Source organism: Paramormyrops kingsleyae, chromosome 14 (genome assembly GCF_048594095.1).
Source record: "Paramormyrops kingsleyae isolate MSU_618 chromosome 14, PKINGS_0.4, whole genome shotgun sequence".
NCBI classification, from domain to species: domain Eukaryota; kingdom Metazoa; phylum Chordata; class Actinopteri; order Osteoglossiformes; family Mormyridae; genus Paramormyrops; species Paramormyrops kingsleyae.
In genome coordinates, this window is record NC_132810.1 from 1,151,098 (window position 1) to 1,170,000 (window position 18,903).

The window sequence follows — 18,903 nt, forward strand, 5'->3', positions numbered from 1 at the left end:
GCCTGTGCCCCTCAGGCTTCTCCCACCCGCCTGTGCCCCTCAGGCTTCTCCCACCCGCCTGTGTGTCTCGTGAGAAGCACGGTGAGGCAGGCAAAGAGGAGAATTCTAATGAACCTGTAGTTGCACATTTCATTTCACCCCTAATATCTCCTGTTTTCTTCAGGCTTCCTATCGAAATGTTCACCATTGTGATGATTCAGTCCAGATATGTGTGTGCATCAGTTTCCAATCATGCTGCTTTGTCAGCCTCCCCCTCGCCTCCCACTGCCAGCACATGAGCGATGCTGCTTTCTGGTTCATGCTGTGATCTAGGCCTCATATCTGTTAATCCCTGTTTAAGATGCACAGCTAAAGGAAAGATAAGCAGATCCTGAAATATATTTTGATTTATAAAAAATAAAATAAATTGCCCAACTGGGACTGCGGTTCATTGAATATGCGGGAGTCATTGTGGTAAGCTACTTATGTCCTTGTATGAAATGCAAAATAGTAAAGAGATGTAAATTAGGGATGTTTATGGATTCTATAAACTCTAATGGAACTCTCTAGCAACAGGTCCAATGCCTAACATTTCTAAACTGTTGCTAACAGCTTGGTGGTGATGCTGAATCAATGTTGTACATTAGTGTTCTATCAGGAGAAAAAACTGTGCATCCGAATACACTGAGTGGAAAGTCAGATGTTCTTTAATGAGGAACTAGACTTAGTATGACTGTAGTCCAGAACATTTATGCCTCATTAGGTAACAGTCTTTTTTTCCCTCTGGTGCTCAGTGCAATTAAGTTTTACACAAGTTCTATGAAAAGACAAGAGATACCTTATTACATTGGGACACAGATAAAAATGTTTTTGCAAGGCTAAGTACTATTCATGAGGAAATAAAGGTAATGAGCATCAACAGAAAGAGGCCATAGTGTCTCCTGAATCTAACCTAGCAGCTTATGGAGCTGAAGATCTGCTGTAACTTCCACAAATTAAATTATATTACAAACTTCAGCCCACATAGCTCGATTATGGGTTTTCTCATCCACAGTATTGGATGTAATTGAATATGCATTAAAGGTATGAAGTATGTGACTGCCGTATTATGCAAATATCAGTTCTTGATTTTGATTTTTGGAGGTAGATGATTCTGTGCCCCATTTATAATGCCTGGTATCCGTGAGCTTGAAATTTCAAATCCCTTTCCCAGTTATTGACATGAATTACCACAAACAATGTATCATTTCATTCAGTGCATGCTTGTCCATTCCCCTTGGGAGGGTCATGGCTAATGAATGTCCTCCCCTACTGATGGTATCCTCATTAACCTGCCTAGCTATCGTACGGCTAATACACCTGCATCCGGAAGTGTCCCCCATCCCACCCATTGTCTAATTTACATATTGTATTATCCAGCGTTTTGTTTTGTTGCCACAAACAACCCTGAACCTATTCTATTTGTTACAAAAAAAAAAGAAGCTAAATAGAGCATGTGCCATTTCGGATTGGCAATAGCAGTGCATTTATTCTGCCATTGAAGGATTTTCATATACTGTGTTTACAGTTGCTGTTACAGTCCTAAAAACACAATGAACAATGTGTTGCAAGTTGAAACTTTCGGTGTTCTCAGAAATTAATCTGTAATTAGTTTAGCTGTATTAGACTCTATATGAGAAATAGATTTTCTTTTGATATAATACATTCAATGTATGGAAAAGACAGATACAGAAAATTCATACTGTTCTCTGGTTCTCTACTCGTTCTTGGTGAACACCTGACACCTTCGAAATGCCATACAGAGCTAACAAACAGATCTTACCAAAGGCAAACAATGTGACATTGTCACAATACTTCACCTGGATCTTAAAGAAGTAGATTTCTCTATCATTTCTGCACCAGAATTTAGAATCTCTAAGTTTTCATTTTACTGTTCTTTTTGCCAGTCTTGGTGCAAGATATGGTGATGTGATACCATATTCAGTTTCTGTCTTTAAACTTGTGTGCCATGGGGCTGTTTGTATTTTAACCACATTGTCTTGTCTGTGAAACACTAACAGAGAGCTGCCCTGTTATAGTTGGACAGTGTTTCCCAATCCAGTCCTCAGGGACCTACTGACAGCCCATGTTTTTGGTTAGGGAGCAAAACTGTGGACTGTCTGGCATGGAGCTCGAAGGGAGCAAAAACATGGACTGTCTGTGGGTCCCTGAGGACCGGACTGGGAAACCCTGCAGCAGGACACATGGCCCAGTTATTCCTCCCATCATATGACCATTTTGATGGCACAATGATGCAACTTAGGGAAAGAATTTTTATCATGTGTATATGTAGAATGCTGATATTGGATCATAAAACCTCATTTTTTAATACATGTGTTAAAAAAAAAATATATATATTTTTTTACACACACATGGTATTGATATGCAGGTTGTACATGAATGGCATCCTTCATGTAATTTATTTTAGTAATGTTACATTTGAGATGTAATTTTGTCTTGAAAATACTGATGATTTCAATACGTCAGTCTATGTCTTCTGTAGTTTTCTACAAATTCACAATTCAACTGTGCCAGCAACTTGTTGTTAATACCAACAAGCATTTCTGTACTTCGCTACAAAAGCTAAAATAGCTACAGAGACTAATTGTAGCTAATAACTACAAAAGCTAAAATAGCTATGGAGGCTGACGAGCTTCACAGGAAAGCTGCACAGCTGAGGAAGAGGTTTGCTGTTCAGCATATGAAGCCTAGCATGGTGCCTCCTGGCCCATAAACGCACAGCACATGACTATAGTGGATGGTGGCCTAGCTGAGTAATGTCAGACTCAAGTGAGCAATGACAGGGCTGTTTCTGCCATTGGATCACTTGATTTCATTGGTGCTGTAGGTAATCAATTTTGTCCAACCAGGCCAGATTGGAATTGCGAGCTTTGGCTTTCAAAAGCAGTAAAGGCAAATGGAAATCAACACGCAAACCAGTGCATATACCACACATGCAGAATATACTGTGATAAATTTTCCAGCTGCACCTCTGTTGACTGGTGTTTTCTATCTGAAAAGGTTTTGAAATGTGATTAATGAATGAAAAATGTGCTTTTTCCCCTCAAACCTCTGTTGACAGGACGACAGAGGTTTAAACTTCTGACACAGATGTAAATTCAGGGAGGTCCTCTCAAGGCAGCTCAAAAGACATAACAGTATTGACTTTGTGTACAGTTTTGGATTTATGTCTTGTGTTTGCCTCCTGAAACGAGACAGAAAGCAACGACAGCATGTGATAATGTTGTCAGAGTATAAATGGCTGCATTAGAATCTGTCTAGTGCACAACGCCTCTGAAGATTTCATCCTGTGATGGAATATGTGTCACACGGATTGTGTTTATATCCCTGGATGCAGCAGCTTTTTGGTACAAGTGTCCCTGTTTGTGACAACAGACCCACTCTCTGTAAACCAAACACTTCAGACCATAATCCAGTGGCTGATTTTAGCATGAGCTTATGCTGCTTTTTGAAACATGTTTGCCTGGTGATGTCTAGTCTTCTATTATCCTTGCATTGCTTATACCAAATGGCAAGAACAAACAAACAAACAAACAAACAAACAAACAAACAAACAAACAGACAAGCATTTCAGTAGATGCCGGAAAACACATAATTCAATAGTTCACAAAATGTTATACAGAAAAGTAGTTAAAACAGTTATGGAATATTTCTATGTTCCAGAAAATACACCTGTGTTACCTAGTCAAGGCCTTTATGTAGTAAGAAAGCCTCTGTATCCAGCATACTACAGTTGTTTTATTGTGTTTATCCGTTTAGGTTAAAGTGATGCTACGGGTTTGCCCAGTATCATCAGCAGACACATCTGAGTCCAGCTCCTTCCTCAAGGTGGACCCTCGTAAAAAACAGGTCACCATAATGGACCCGGCAGCCAACGGGCCGCAGAGCTCCTCCCACAAAAGGGGCGGAGTCAGCCAGGTTCCACCCAAGATGTTCGCCTTTGACGCTGCCTTCCCCCATGATGCCTCACAGGTAAACATTGGTGTGATGAATAATAATAAAACGTCACAATAGGTGACATGGTAGACTATGTCAAATTGCTGTGGCTTTTATATAAAAATTCATCAATAAATGACTTTCATCGTTTTACAATCTGTAACTGTAGTGTGCAATGCATTATAGGCCATAAAACAATTGCCACATTTTACATTTTACAGTGATGTAGTTAAAAATAGGTAAAATAGTGACAAAAAGGTTTATAGCTGAAACCCATGAATATTCCTGCTTTACTCTCTTGAATATCAGCTAACATGACACATATGTGCCTAATTATCTAATCATATGTAATAATATCTAGCCATGCAAAAACCTAAAAATGTCAAATGTGGATGTAGTCCATCCTTTGTACCTATTTTGTAATACATCTGTTATCTGATTATACTGTACCTAGTCCATCCTTTGTACCTATTTTGTAATACATCTGTTATCTGATTATACTGTACCTAGTCCATTCTTCACCCTAGACCACCATAGCTCTGTTAGCACTCTTTTAGGAGTGCAGTGCCTTTCTCCATATTGTGGGACATTCTTAAGCTGGTGTGAATTATTTTGACCCACAAATGAGTGACCCCTCATGCCCCCGCTATCTCCAGGCAGAGGTATGTGCAGGTACAGTGGCTGAGGTCATACAGTCTGTAGTCAATGGAGCAGATGGCTGTGTCTTCTGCTTTGGACACTCCAAGCTTGGTGAGTATGTGGCTTCTTCCGTGAAAACATAACCACGTGTCTCATGTGCATAAACCCCTTTATGCTCCCTTCTTTTTGAAATTGCACTTTTTATTATTGTTAGTGGTAACTAGCTGGCTGTTGTTGCTAAGATGCATCACAACCTATGTGTACAATCATATTGTTGACATGGTTACTAGAAATGGTAAAGTCAATGAGTTTTGCATATTTGCAATACATTTACTTGGTTTTTGTACAACAGCTACAGGCAATAATGTCAATGAAACTCGTAAAATATGAACCTCCTGTTACTGTGGCTATATTTTTCTGCTTTACATGCTCTGAGAGGCTTTCTACAAAGCATTTTGAAATACCATTTTGGTCATTGTTTTCACAATGAATGTCAAAACATCCTTGCATGCTTTCAGTATTTCAGCGCGGTTTTTAAAATATGTCAGATCCTTTTGAGAGATTGAATACCTCGGTAATTAATCAGTAGGGTAACATTAATGTTCGCTGGATTGTAGACATAATACTCAAAATGTGAAGCTGCTTCTCTCTTTATTTGCTGATGAAATCACCTGCTCTACCAGCATTAAAAAGCCAATGTAGTACCTCTTGTTCCTCTTCTTTCAAATTACAGCATTTATTCACCAAAGACTGAACCAATGGTAACTGAATGGTATATTAATTAAATAGCCTTTACCAACAAAGGCGTAAGCAAAGTGTTCATAGTCATTTGTTTATAATTATCAGACATAAACAAAAAACTAGCAGCTTTCATACAATGTTACACTGAAACTAGAAAGGACCAGTTTTGAAGAATGAGCTCAAACTAAGTACATATATTTTATACACACTATAACGTCTTAACTGACAGCTGACAATTTGACTAGTTTAAGTTGTTTTCATTGTTTCTTCTTCTTCAGTATAATTTTAATCTCTCTGTTTAACTATGTATAGACAGCAGTAAATTATTTAGGTCTTTTCTCATAGTTTGTGCATTATGTAGAGGACTGGTTTCCTTAGCAGAAAATGTGCAAATTTATGCTCAAACATTTTGCATTTTCAGTCATAGAAGAATTAAAGCATAGCTGGCAGTAATAAATAAATGGTGTAGGCATGCTGACGGTCATGAATTCTGCTTATTCATGTCCTAAAATAACCAACAAAGCAAAACAAATTCTACAGATTAATTCTACATGTTCTGTCTTGCGGATTCTGATGATTGTGTTCGTGCCGTAAAGATCAACAGCCCTTTCTTTTATGGTTACAATAGGAGTCCTGCTCATAATGACGGAAAGGATTCCTTATCACGGGGTATACTTCACCTTTTATGGCTCAGTGGAAACTATAGTCTCTGAAGTTAATTTGGATTTTATGATTTATCCTTATAGATAAATACTTTTTGATTGAATTTCTTACCTTTCCAATTCCGTTGTATGACTGTGTCCATCATGGGCAATCGCCCTCAAACTTCAGGAAGGTAAGATGATGTACTGCATTCTGCAATATCAGCATATCACCTAAGGATAGCTGAGGCCTGTCTCTCACGATACTGTATTAGAAATAGTAATACAAGTGGAAGAGAGTTCAAATTACTGTATAGATTCAGACATTCAGACATGACATGAATTGCATTGCTAGAATATTATATTGGGGCACCAAATAATAATTTAAAGACATATTTCATAACAAATTATGCAGATTATGCAATTCATCACAGAATACATACATTTTAATAGATTTCTTTCATGTAAAGCACCAGAAAGCTAATCACAGAAAGTGAATTTATAATAAGACCGCTAAAGCAGAGGTTAGTTCAGCTGAGGAAAAACTCATTCTACTATTAACTTCCATCACCTGCCAACCTGATTTTAACAGTAAACTAATGAACAGAGTGTTCAGGTATTGGAATAGTGTGAAAGAATTGGATTGCCTGCTGAACTTGAAGACAGTGTTGATACCCACAACAAAAGTTAAGGATCTGAAATATTTTTGACACTAAACAAATTTAACAGGCATCCCATGATAATGTAACCAGCTGGCAATGAATCACAAAGAACCTTAAATATCTATCATTGATTGTATTTTCTATTCATAAATAATGTGACGTGCAGTTGATAGCGGAAAACCTATGAAAAATACAGCTTAGCTCTGAGTTACTTTGTTTAGCAAAGCTAATGCTGGCATCTTAACAGACAGTTGCTTAGTAGAAGATCTTAGTGTGGGTGTGATTCTAAGGCACACATGTGCGTGTGGGTGTTGTGACACACAGAACTCGAACATTTCCAGTGAATGCGGTGTCCTGGCCCGCAGTCAGGGAGTCTGGCTGAAAGTGCACTTATCTCTGTCCAACAGGAAAGTCGTATACAATGATAGGGAAGGACGACTCCATGCAGAACCTGGGCATCATCCCCTGTGCCATTTCCTGGCTTTTCAAGCTGATCAATGAGCGGAAGGAGAAGACAGGTGCTAGATTCTCTGTGCGGGTGTCAGCTGTAGAAGTCTGGGGAAAGGATGAGAACCTGAAAGACCTGCTGTCCGAAGTGGCCACAGGCAGCCTGCAAGACGGCCAATCTCCAGGTGTATTTCTCTGCGAGGACCCCATCTGTGGAATGCAGGTAAGATGACAAGGTTATTGCAATGGTATTATAAAAGAATGATTCATTTATCACCAAAAATGTTTAATTCAGGTATTACCTGTTACCTCAAATGCGATAATAAATAATTAGTAAATAAGGTATCGGACTGGTATTGTAAGCTTTCTAGATTTTTCTACAGAAGGCATAATTACCAAATACCTTAAATTAATAGGTTGCTAGGTCACAATTATGCATTGTGCAGACTAAAATTACATTTGAAATGCCTTTGAAATTACAAGAAAATGCCACAGTAGGAATTCATTACTTTTAAGTGTGACCTTGTGACTTTGTATTTCTATTCCAATGCAGTCATGCGCCACATTAAGACGTTTCAGTCAACGACAGACCACATATGTAATGCTGATCACCTAAGATTATTATGGAGCTCAAAAATTCTTATCTCCAAGAGACGTCGTAACTGTTATAACATCATAGCGCTTAGTCACGTGTTTGTGGTCATGTGGGTGTAAAAAAACCTACTGTCTGCCAGTCGTATAAAAGTATAGCATGCACAATTATCTACAGTACACAATAAACAATATGTTACTGGATTATATATATACTATACTGTATTTTTTATCATTATTTTACAGAGTACTGTTTCTGCTTGTGGATTTCAAAATCATCTATCTGCAAATTATTTTTACTTTATGCTATTTTAAAAATACCAATGAATGCTGTACAAAGCTTTCTTTGTTAAAAAACTATGTCAAAGGCATCAGGGATTGGTCTACCTCTGTATCTATTCAATAATCTGCAAGCTGGACTTGAAATACTGTAATATTATTCAAACAGAATCCAACTGTTCTTCACTGATTCTCTTTTTCAAACTGTTTTATAATTACAAACATTCAGATTTGTTTCTGTGTAATTGGTAATAGAGGTTAATCATCTTTGTTGTGATCAGCTTCAGACTAGGCAGTGGAATCTGTTCTTACAAACTGTGTCTTGCTGAATAGCTTCTTCAAAAGTATATTGATCATGTTCTGGCCACTAAATCACTGCAATATTTGCCCATTCAGAGGAACAACATCCATTAGAATCTTTCTCATTTGGTCACATTAAAAAAACCTCAAACCCAAAGCCAAACCCAAATTGAAACCTAATCCTATGTGCGATCTATAATCTGTACAGTACACAAATAGGTTTGGTTTCCAGCCCCGTTTGCTTGGTCAAAATGCAATGTGTGTGGAATACTTGGTTATGATACTGTGTGCATGTTCCCCCCTATCCCTCTAGCTTCAGAACCAAAGCGAGCTGCGAGCCCCCAGCGCAGAGAAAGCGGCCTTCTTCCTGGATGCGGCCATCGCCTCTCGCCACGGCAGCAAGCCCGACTGCGACGAAGAGGAGCACCGCAACTCCCACATGCTGTTCACGCTGCACATCTACCAGTATCGCATGGAGAAAAGTGGAAAGGGCGGCAGTGAGTCCCGACGTCCAGGAGCATCACATGTGATTTATAAAAGGGGGGGGGGGGCGCTAAGCCTTCACTGGGAGGGAGTCTGATTTTAATGAAGATGAATGAGAACATACTACATTTATCTTGGGAGGGGCTAAAGCCTCCCTAAAACAGCCATAGTGATGCCCCTGTCTCCCCCCATGAACACTTTGCCTACAGAGTATGGCATCGTGTCAGCCCCTCCCACTCTATCTCCACTAACAGCATTTCGCAGAGAGAAGCTGATGATTGCTTCCCAGTGTATGTTAGGGTATAGGCTAAAAAAGACCTACTGAGAAGTAAGCAGAGGCGGACGTTTCAGGTCCAGAAAGTAAAACTCCAAACCAGGATTTTGTTTCAACCAACCAGTTGACTATAAAGAGTCACAATGACAGAGTACTCAACTGGTTGGTTGAAACAAAATCCTGGTTTGGATTTTTACTTTCTGGACCTGAAATGTCCGCCTCTGAAAGTAAGCTAGCCAGAAGGTATTCTTTTCATGGGGTACTGCGTGTTCTATGAATTAAACATTCATACATCAAAATCTGAGCTTTCCATTTGCAAATAATCTTGATTGGTGGCTAACTAAAGGCCATATGTGAAATGGCCATTGTGCTGATCATCCAGGGTATGATGTCTTCTGCCAGCCTCAGAAGTTTCAGGCCCAGTGTATAAATAGATGTTCAATGCTAATCGTATTCTGAGCGGGTGCCACTGAGGGGGTGCGAGTTCCTCACTTTGGCAGCAGAAATGTGCCGGGAGAAGTCTAATCTGAGGCACTGTAGCGCTAATGCTATCTGTTTCCTGAGAACATAAGTAATTTCCCTTATCACAGGGACCTCTGTCTAACTTGGGCGGCCTGCTTGCTTTACAAGGGTTGCACAAAAACGCAAAGCAGAACCAGATGTTCTCACTGGCCCTTGGGTGGTATACATACTTGACTTAATTCCAAGATTGTACACAATGATCGCTCTATATACGTACACGTATACATTTTGATCTGAGCTGAGCATAGCACATGTCCTATTTTACAGAATCCAGTGTAATATGTCTTTTATTGGTGGAGGGGAAATCAGAAAATTTATAACGGAAATAGGTTCAACGATACTATTAAAAGATTGGCCACTCATTCGTCTTAACATGCTTGCTACAGAGCCCTTTTGTACGAAAGTTGGAGGGTGTTCTTCCTTTAAACTCTCCTCAGTTTATGTTGAACAACAGCTATAAATGTTTTCAACTCAATATGTGATAAACAAGGTCAGTGTTACATGTATTTGAATGAGTGATTTTTTAAAAAAAGAAAGATACACCTTCATAGCTTTATAACAGTTGGTATTAGCAGTGGAATTTTTAGATTAGTTCTTGTTACTTATGTATGTCATTGACATTCTACTGCAAAAAAGGTTTAAATCAGTCATCTCACAGCATCTGTAATATCCTCTCCACTCAAGGTGAACAAACAAAGGTTTCTCCAAAGTGTGTCTTGCGCACATGTGTCTAGGCCCAGTTGCTGTGAGGCTCAAGCACAACCTTACATAAGCATAAAACACTGCACAATCCTTTGGATACAAGCTTGTGTTTTAATTGTTAATATCTTAATAGGAGAGAGGATAAATAAAGAGGGCCTACTGATCAGTGGACAGGGAATGGATATGGTTTTGAGACCCACTTATCTTGTTAGCGCGATAACAGAAAAAGTATTTGATGGATCTTTTTCAAACTGAGCAGCCACATTTTATGAAGATCTGAAACTGCTCAAATTCTGAGACAAATCTCACGGAAACTGAAGCAGCGCCTCATAGTGGTGACAAAGAGAAGGGCAGCCTCAGACACAGAACTGGTGAACCTGAGTACATTGAGACAAGTCACACAAAGTTGGGGTTTTTATGTGATGTTTTATGTGGAAGTTTTTTTGGACAGGTGAGGAGAGTGTATGTGGGGGGGGGGGGGTGGAGGTGTATCATTTAGTAGGGATTAGACCCCTCCCACCATCTAATGCACTGTTCCGGCAGCATCTCGTTACATTATTAGTCCTGCGGTTCTTCACATATACATTCTGCTGCTCCCACCCTTACCCATGTTCTCTTTTCTTCATCAGTGTCTGGTGGCAGGAGCAGGCTGCATTTGATTGACATGGGCAGTTGCGTGAAGGTTCTCAGCAAGACCCGCGATAGTACCGCCGGCCTCTGCCTCTCCCTCGCCGCCTTGGGCAACGTCATCCTGGCTCTGGTCAATGGCAGCAAGCACATCCCCTACAAGTAATGCCCCCTCCCTCTGTGTCTGCTCATGGGCAGGCATGAGAATCGAGAAATCATGAGAAAACCAAAACTCACTCAGTCCATTTTTTTTTTTTTAATGATGAGACCACCAGTGACCTAAAGTCATGGTTCCTCATCAGTTCCATCAACAGTACTGGGAACCAAAACTCACTCAGTCCTCATGTTAAATTTCCAAAATTCACTCAGTCCATTGTTTGGAGTTTTTTTTTTTTTTTTTTTTAACCTAAAGTCAGACTTTCTCATCATATGTTACAGTATTGTGAACCAAAACTCAGTCAGTCCTCATGTAATCCAATAAAAAGCTTTCATTACATTTCCAAGAGTCATTACAGATATTTTCTTGAAAACATATCCTGTGACTTTTGGAAATTACCTCCTCAATTCTCTTTAGGCAACAAGGTGGAAAAATCACATTTAAAATATGTGTGGCTGCTGATTTATCAGTTCAAAGCATCTGGCTGTTAATATCTCGAGAAGGAAAACATTGCAGTCAAGATAAGTTTTGGAATAAGGTTTGGAAAATATGACAAAGGGGGGGGGGGGGCATGTTGACGTCAGACTCCCAGGGTTGGAGGCTGGAATACTGACCCACTCTGTGTGTGGACTTTGCGTGTTGAGTCGGTTTCTGAGAATGCAGTTGAGCGTACACTGTGTGTTTGTGCCTTGTAATGTCGTCCCCTGGCATGTGACCTTCACTGCCTGTGATTGGCTGCAACCCTGCACTGGGTAAGCAATTGAAAGGTAATTGGATAAAGAAGGGAAGCTATTGGATGATTTATTGCAATCCATTCAAATTTTGAATATAGATTTAATTAAGCATATAGAATGGAGTAGGTAGGCTAAAAACCATAAAGGTATTGCGATAAAACTTTGAAATAAAAATATGCAAACTTTGAGCCAGATCTCTTCCTCTTGGGCTAAAATATTTTTTATTTAATCATGTCAAATTTACATTGCAAAGAAAAAGGTTGGTTTAAGTTGGAATAGTGAACACTCTGGAGAGAATTACATTATTAGAGTTTCAGGCCGTTTAGAATAAGTGCAGTATTTTGAAGATATTGCTTAAATGTAACATAAATTAACATAAAGCCAATGCAAAAGCCAGGAGTCTTTCTTTCATTAATTTAATAAGCTGATTTCTACCAGTTTCATTCTTTTGTCCTTCTGCAGAAGTGTTGTTTTCATTGTCAGATGAGAAGTTTTGTTCCGTATTTTTTTCTGTATTTAAAAAAAATAATTAACAAAGTGAAATACTCAGTCTAATGAATGAAACCAATTGTAGCTGCAGGCACCTTTATAATAAGAGAAATAAGCAGGCTTAAGTTTAGCCTATGGCTTACTCAGTTCCAACATTTACTTTCCAATACGCAAGAGCAGCTCATTTGTAAAACAATACGTCTGTATCGTTGGAAGGTCTCTGCTTCACTACAATACCCATTATGTTTATTTAATCACATTGACAAACTGTAGACATGTTATTTTACATTGTATCATTATTATTATCAGTACTGTAATTTTTTCATCAACAGCCACTTGGTCTCAAAATTCACACCTGTCTTGGATATACTGTTGCTTTTGACACTGAAAAACAGTATCACTACATATACAAGATTAAATATTTTACAGATCCTTGGCTAAGAGCCTCTAATATATTAAATCTAACACTTCAGTTTGCATTTTTTAAGATGCACAGTTGACAGATTCACAGCTACATATATTCTGATTTTATGTAGATTTTATGTAAATTCAACTATCAGAACAAGCAATGAAATTGCTTGCTTGCATTGAAGTTATTCACTGTTTTTTTCTCAAAGGTAGTACCACTTTACTAATGTGAGAAGTAGTGAACTTTGCTTTATCTGAAATCTAAAAGCACAACATAAACAAAAAAATCAAACAAAATAGCTGGGAATTGAATGCCAGTTAGAGATATTGTTTTAATTAAATTTGTTGTTTTTGTGAATAAGCATCATTAAATTTTCATGGCCTCGAATGTCCTGAAGATATATCTGATCCAACTGAGACTTTGCATCCAGTTTTCATATTAAAACTTTGCATAACTAAATGTCCCAATCTGCTTTCACATTTTCTCCATATGCAAAAATAAATAATCTATTTTGTAATATTTTTTCATTGGAATTGGCCAACAGTAGATGAAAGCTCAACAGTCATTCTTGGCAAAAGAAAATATAAAAGAAAAAAATCTGGAAAACCAAAATGTGTATTTTGCAGTAAGACAACCCAAGACATAGTCTTTACAATAACGAAACAGAAAACAAAGCAACAATTAACAAGCAGCAGTCTTTTGCCAAGGGCCACCATAATTCATTTGTCTTAAACACAGGCATACCGATGTCCATACAGTAAGCTGTGTGCAGTGCATGATCTGCATTCAACTTCTGCTAATTACCTTGTTCTGATATTATACAAGATTGCATTTTTTGAAATGTTGCATCCATACACAGCCTTTCATAGTCTTTATAGTGCCCCCTTCACAGCCATCTACCCTTGTGCATTAGCCTTGCACAATAGCACATGACTTTCACTCATGTAGTCGAAGGTAATGAAAATCAGTCAGCATGTCATTTCCAAAATGGGATTTTGAATCATTGAAATTATTTCTTTACATGCCCCAAGTTCCTGGGGTTTGAGGACACCACTAGGTTGTGTACTGATTTGACGTTTCTCAGTTGCCCATCAATCACATATCCCCTCTAGTGGCTGCCATGGGCCAGAGATAAAGCTCACTCATCTGTGGGAAGCTAACCGACAAGCCAGTGCTGCCCGAAAGCTGCTTTTCAAACACATGAAAATGATCTCTCATCCCTGCAGGCCTCAAACATTTTCAGAACTTTCCCTCGCTAAAAGCTACAGTAAGCTAAGAGATTAATGCATTAAACACCAGAGACATCACACATGCAAAACATTATGGCTCGTCTTTATCCACTATGCTTATGAATCAATAACCAGCATTAAAATATCTGGTGCTGTAACACAGAATAAAATGTACATTGACTGCTTACAAACTGGTCAAAAATCTTATATTATTAGAAGGCAGTCACTTGGGTTTCACATTTTCCACACCCCGTGGGTATAAAATATTTCTAGTAAGACATTAAAGGAAAACTAATGTATTTAAGACCCAAACAAATTAAAGGAAATGAATAAGGGGAGTTAACACATATCATGAGAATTAATTAAACTAGAAAATAACAGCTCAGCACATTATTTAATATTTATACAAGCCTCACAAAACCTTTTTAATAGTCCAGTATTACGTTTCTATAATATGTGCATCACAAATTCCGTGTGACATTCTAACACAATTTTTGGAGGGAACTTCATTCATAAATAGGTGTAAATTGCTTACCCACTTGGTAGTTGGCAGGCTTGAACAGGAAGAATGCTGCTTTTGTGTGCTGCAGAGACAGCAAGCTGACCATGCTGCTGCGCGAGTCACTGGGCAACATGAACTGCCGCACCACGATGATCGCCCACATCTCCGCCTCGCCGAGTCACTTCTCTGAGACCCTGTCCACCATCCAGATTGCATCGCGGGTTCTCAGGATGAAGAAGAAGAAGGCAAAAGTAAGAGTCCTCATTGCCAAAAAGAAAACAGCTTAAGCTGGTTAAGCTGTTGACCAACTTTTGATAGTAGACCATCTTAAGGTATGTTTTCATGTGATGGTTTGATGGTTTAGTTGATCATACCAGCACGATCAGCTTGATAGGCTGCCCACACCAGCATGACCAACTGGTGAGACCCACCCAGCTAAACTATCAAAGAGCAGCAAGAGCTGGGACATCTGGGACACGCCTAAACTGTCTCAGACTAACTAAAACCAGCTACCAGAATATGCTGGTTTTTAGCTGTTTTTTCAGCAGGGCTTTCAGATGAGGGTAGACTATCAGAATGTGTGGGTGTTCTGATAGCTCAGCAGGTAGTATTGTGACACCATTCCATGTTTGGTTTGGATCCAGCTTCAGCTCTTTCTGTGATGAGTTTGCGTGCTTTTGCTTTTTGAGTGAATGTACGTGTGATGCTACTTGCACTTATTACAAAAATTTCTGACCCATCAGCAGTACACATCCAGTTCTTCAGGGGGGGAGAGTTCCTGTGAGGAGGGAAAGATGCGCCGACCTACGCAGCTAAGGACATTCAACTCCCGGAATGTTGTGGATCCCGACCTACCCCTTCTGCACCTTGCAAGTGACCCTGACGACTACTCCAGCAGTGAGCAGTCATGTGACACAGTTATCTATGTGGGACCGAATGGCTCTGCCCTGTCAGACAAGGAGCTGACAGATAACGAGGGTCCCCCCGAGTTCGTGCCAATTATTCCATCTCTGCATAAGAACAAAGTTGAACAGGGGAAGCTGCAAGAGTCAACGCAACAGATCCAGCCAATCCAGCAACAGCAGATAGCAGAAGAGGGTGCTGATTCTGGAAAACAGGAGAAAGACTGCCTCAAGTGCAACACTTTTGCTGAACTGCAGGAGCGGCTGGAGTGCATCGACGGGAGCGAGGAGGTCAGCAGCTTCCCTTTTGAGGAGCTTCCGGCCAACCGGGTCACCAAACTGGACCCTGTGCCTGCCTGGGGACAGGAAATCAAAAACAATGTGGCATCACGCATGGCTAAGAAACTCACTAATGACCAGCAGCTTGAGGAAATTCAAGAGGTGGTGGAGGAGGCAGAGATCGCCAAGTCCATTATTGAAAGTCTGTCGATATCAAGCAGCTGCACCCTGTCCAGCTGTAGGAGTGTGACAGGCAGCAACCTCATTCAAACAAGCGATTCTCAGAGAAGCATGAGCCCTACCCTGCATGATAGCATGGAATCAATTTCTAGTGAGGGTAAGTCACGCCCAATGGGTTCTCCTAGGTTGGGCATTGCCAGCTTGTCTAAAACCTCAGAGTACAAAGCCCCCTCTTCCCCATCCCAGCGCTGCAAAGTATACACCCAGAAAGGTGTCGTGCCTGGTACTCCGCCCCTGTCATCTAATGCCCTGAACAGGGATAGTGGGAAATCCTCCACTGAGTCCTTGCTGCAGCACGATTCCAGGACCTCACCTGCCGGAATGAGCCCACAAGTCATGATGTCCTCCTCCTCTATCAGCATGGGTTCTGCTGAGACCTTGGCCGACGACCTGCCACAGCTACCTTTGGACGACAAGAAGGAGGCAAAGAGCACCACCACCGTGACAATGCAGCAGCCGCTGGAGCTAAACGGTGAGGATGAGCTGGTGTTCACGCTAGTGGAGGAGCTCACCATCAACGGGGTGATGGAAAACGGCCGGCCCACCAGCATCATAAGCTTCAACAGCGACTGTTCTGTGCAGGCCCTAGCCTCGGGGTCACGACCTGTTAGTATCATTAGCAGCATGAGTGAGGACCTGGAGGTCTTCCCCAGTTCCACTGCTACCACTGCACCGATTTCAGAGGTGAACCTCAACAAGCTCCTCCCTCTCTTTAAGACTGAGGGAGAGGTGGCCTCCGTTCCAAGTTGTCGCTCCTCCATAAGTTCCTGGCTTAGTGAAATGAGCACTGGAAGCGATGGGGACCAGTCCTGTCATAGCTTTGTTGCTCAGCAATGTCACAGTCAGGGGGACGCACTGGCTGAGCTGCAGCAGCATGACCGTTCAGAGATGGCACACTGCAACAACCTTGGCTACTTGAGTGCAGGCAAGAGCCAAGAGAACAGTGCTGCGCAAGTGGATGCTGAGAACGGAAATGTGAAAAGCCCTGCAAGCAAGGAAAAACCGAAAAAGATTCCTTTGCTCGGCAAAACTACAGCCTCTGTTTCTAACATGCAAACATTCGGGGACTCCGGTAGCTTCAAGACTAACATCAATATTCACCCCTGTGTTGCCGTGAAGCCCATGTCTGCACAGGACCCTGGTCAAGTACCCGCCAAGAATCCGAAAATCAAGGATTCCAGAACACCTCCTGTCCCACTTTCCACTGAAATCAGCTTTGATGACCCATGGTTTAAGCGGGATGATGATGAATCCAAGCTGAAGGAACTGGTCTGCGAGGGAAAGCCGGAGAAGAGGCCAGTGAATGCAGTGACTAACTGGAGCCCAGCTGACAGACTGAGCTCCAGCAGCGGAGAGACAGCCTGCTCACCCGACGCCTTGAAGAGGGTTGTGGACGGCTGCGAAATGGTCTTAAACACATTGGAATGCCCGACCTCTTTGTATTCGGCAGGCATTTTCAGGACGGCTAGCCTTCCACGCGGTTGGCATCGTCTGAACAGACAGGATGACCTTGAGGAGGGGTCTCTGCGATCCATGAGCGGGGAGGGGAAAGGCTTAGGTGTCACCACTTCCACACCGTGCAGCCCCAGGGCCACGCTGGAAAGGAGAGGCTCGTCTGCAAAACAAGGCTTTTTTGCACGGCCGAAAGGGATTCCCCCTCTACCACCAGTAAGAAAGTCTAGTCTAGATCAGAAGAATAGAGCCAGTCCACAGCATAGCTCAGGCAGCACTCAAACACTCAACCATACGTCTTTGCTAGCAGGTACATCTGAGGATTTTGCCCTTACTGGAAAACCAAAAGGTGCTAATCTAGAGAGCAGTAGACTCTTTAGCGCAAAGCTAGAACAGCTAGCTAACAGGACCAACTCCTTGGGAAGATCCGGCATAGGTCATTACGAGTACCTGTCCCTAGAGAGGGCGGAAAGCCAGACCTCAGTGGGCTCGAAGGGCAATGTTGGGAGGGACTGCACCATGCCACGCACAGGCAGAAGCTTCAGCCGTGGCTCAGTGTCCTCTCCCACTAATGGGCCCAGTACTGTGGCGCAGTCACCCAAGACGGGTCAGTCTAAAATCTCAGCAGTCAGCAAGCTGCTCATGGCAAGTCCAAAGGCCCGAAGCCTGTCTGCCTCTAGCACCAAGACCCTGAGCTTCTCCACCAAGTCGCTGCCACAGTCTGTCAACAGGAGTTCCAGCCTGCCTCCCAATGGGAAGACCCAGACACAGAGCTCCTGGTCCACTCAGTCGCTGAGCCGCACCCGGGGCTCAGGGCTAGCATCCAAGCTCCCGCTGAGGGCCGTGAACGGCCGCATTTCCGAGCTGTTGCAGGGAAGTGGGGGCTCCAGGGCCAGTCATGCCCGGGGGGCCTGTGACTCTGACGACAGAGCAGGGCTCCAGGGTGAGGAGCGGCCTGTGGCACACACTCTGCCGTCCCCCTACAGCAAGATCACAGCCCCCCGCCGGCCACATCGGTGCAGTAGCGGTCATGCCAGCGACAATAGCAGTGTACTGAGCGGGGAGCTACCCCCAGCCATGGGCAAGACCGCCCTGTTCTACCACAGCGGGGGCAGCAGCGGCTACGAGAGCATGATGCGGGACAGCGAAGCCACCGGCAGCACCTCGTCAGCCCAGGACTCCATGAGCGAGAACAGCAGCTGTACCAGCGGACGCAGGAGCCTGAAGAACTCAAAGAAAAGGAACAACACAGGTAGGGCTCCTTGTGTTTAGGTAACAGAGACTGTTATATAAAAAAGTAGATCTGTAAAAGGTGAGAGAACAAATGATTAACTTTTCTTATACTGGTTTAAACTTCTATTATTTTATTGAATATTCCGATACCAGGGCTCTTCAAATCTGGACCTCGGTGCCACATCCAGACCATGTTTTCAATTCTCCCAGGTAATCACTGATTCTGATTGGCCACATAGACTTTACACCCGGCTCACAGGTAAAGGAAGGCTGTGATTTGAATAGCCCTGTCCTATACTATCACACAGAGAGTATATGTTTCGCCCAGCTTTAAAATCATTTATAATAGTGATTAAACAGTGATTTCATATCTGAAATTTAATGGTATTAATGT

General features: G+C 41.8%; 1 protein-coding gene across 6 annotated transcripts in view; it reads left to right on the plus strand.

Moving 5' to 3' along the window:
- The window catches only part of kif26ba (kinesin family member 26Ba), a 101,364-nt gene that overhangs the window by 77,028 nt on the left and 5,433 nt on the right, over positions 1-18,903 (plus strand). For 4 of the 6 annotated variants that reach the window (XM_072699020.1, XM_072699017.1, XM_072699018.1 and 1 more), the window contains 7 exons: positions 3,799-4,011; positions 4,632-4,725; positions 7,066-7,328; positions 8,589-8,772; positions 10,886-11,045; positions 14,492-14,654; positions 15,147-18,528. In XM_072699020.1, the coding sequence (XP_072555121.1) occupies positions 3,799-4,011; positions 4,632-4,725; positions 7,066-7,328; positions 8,589-8,772; positions 10,886-11,045; positions 14,492-14,654; positions 15,147-18,528 (4,459 nt within the window). The remainder of the gene's footprint in view (positions 1-3,798; positions 4,012-4,631; positions 4,726-7,065; positions 7,329-8,588; positions 8,773-10,885; positions 11,046-14,491; positions 14,655-15,146; positions 18,529-18,903) is intronic. The other 2 variants (XM_072699019.1, XM_072699021.1) reach the window with 1 other exon arrangement.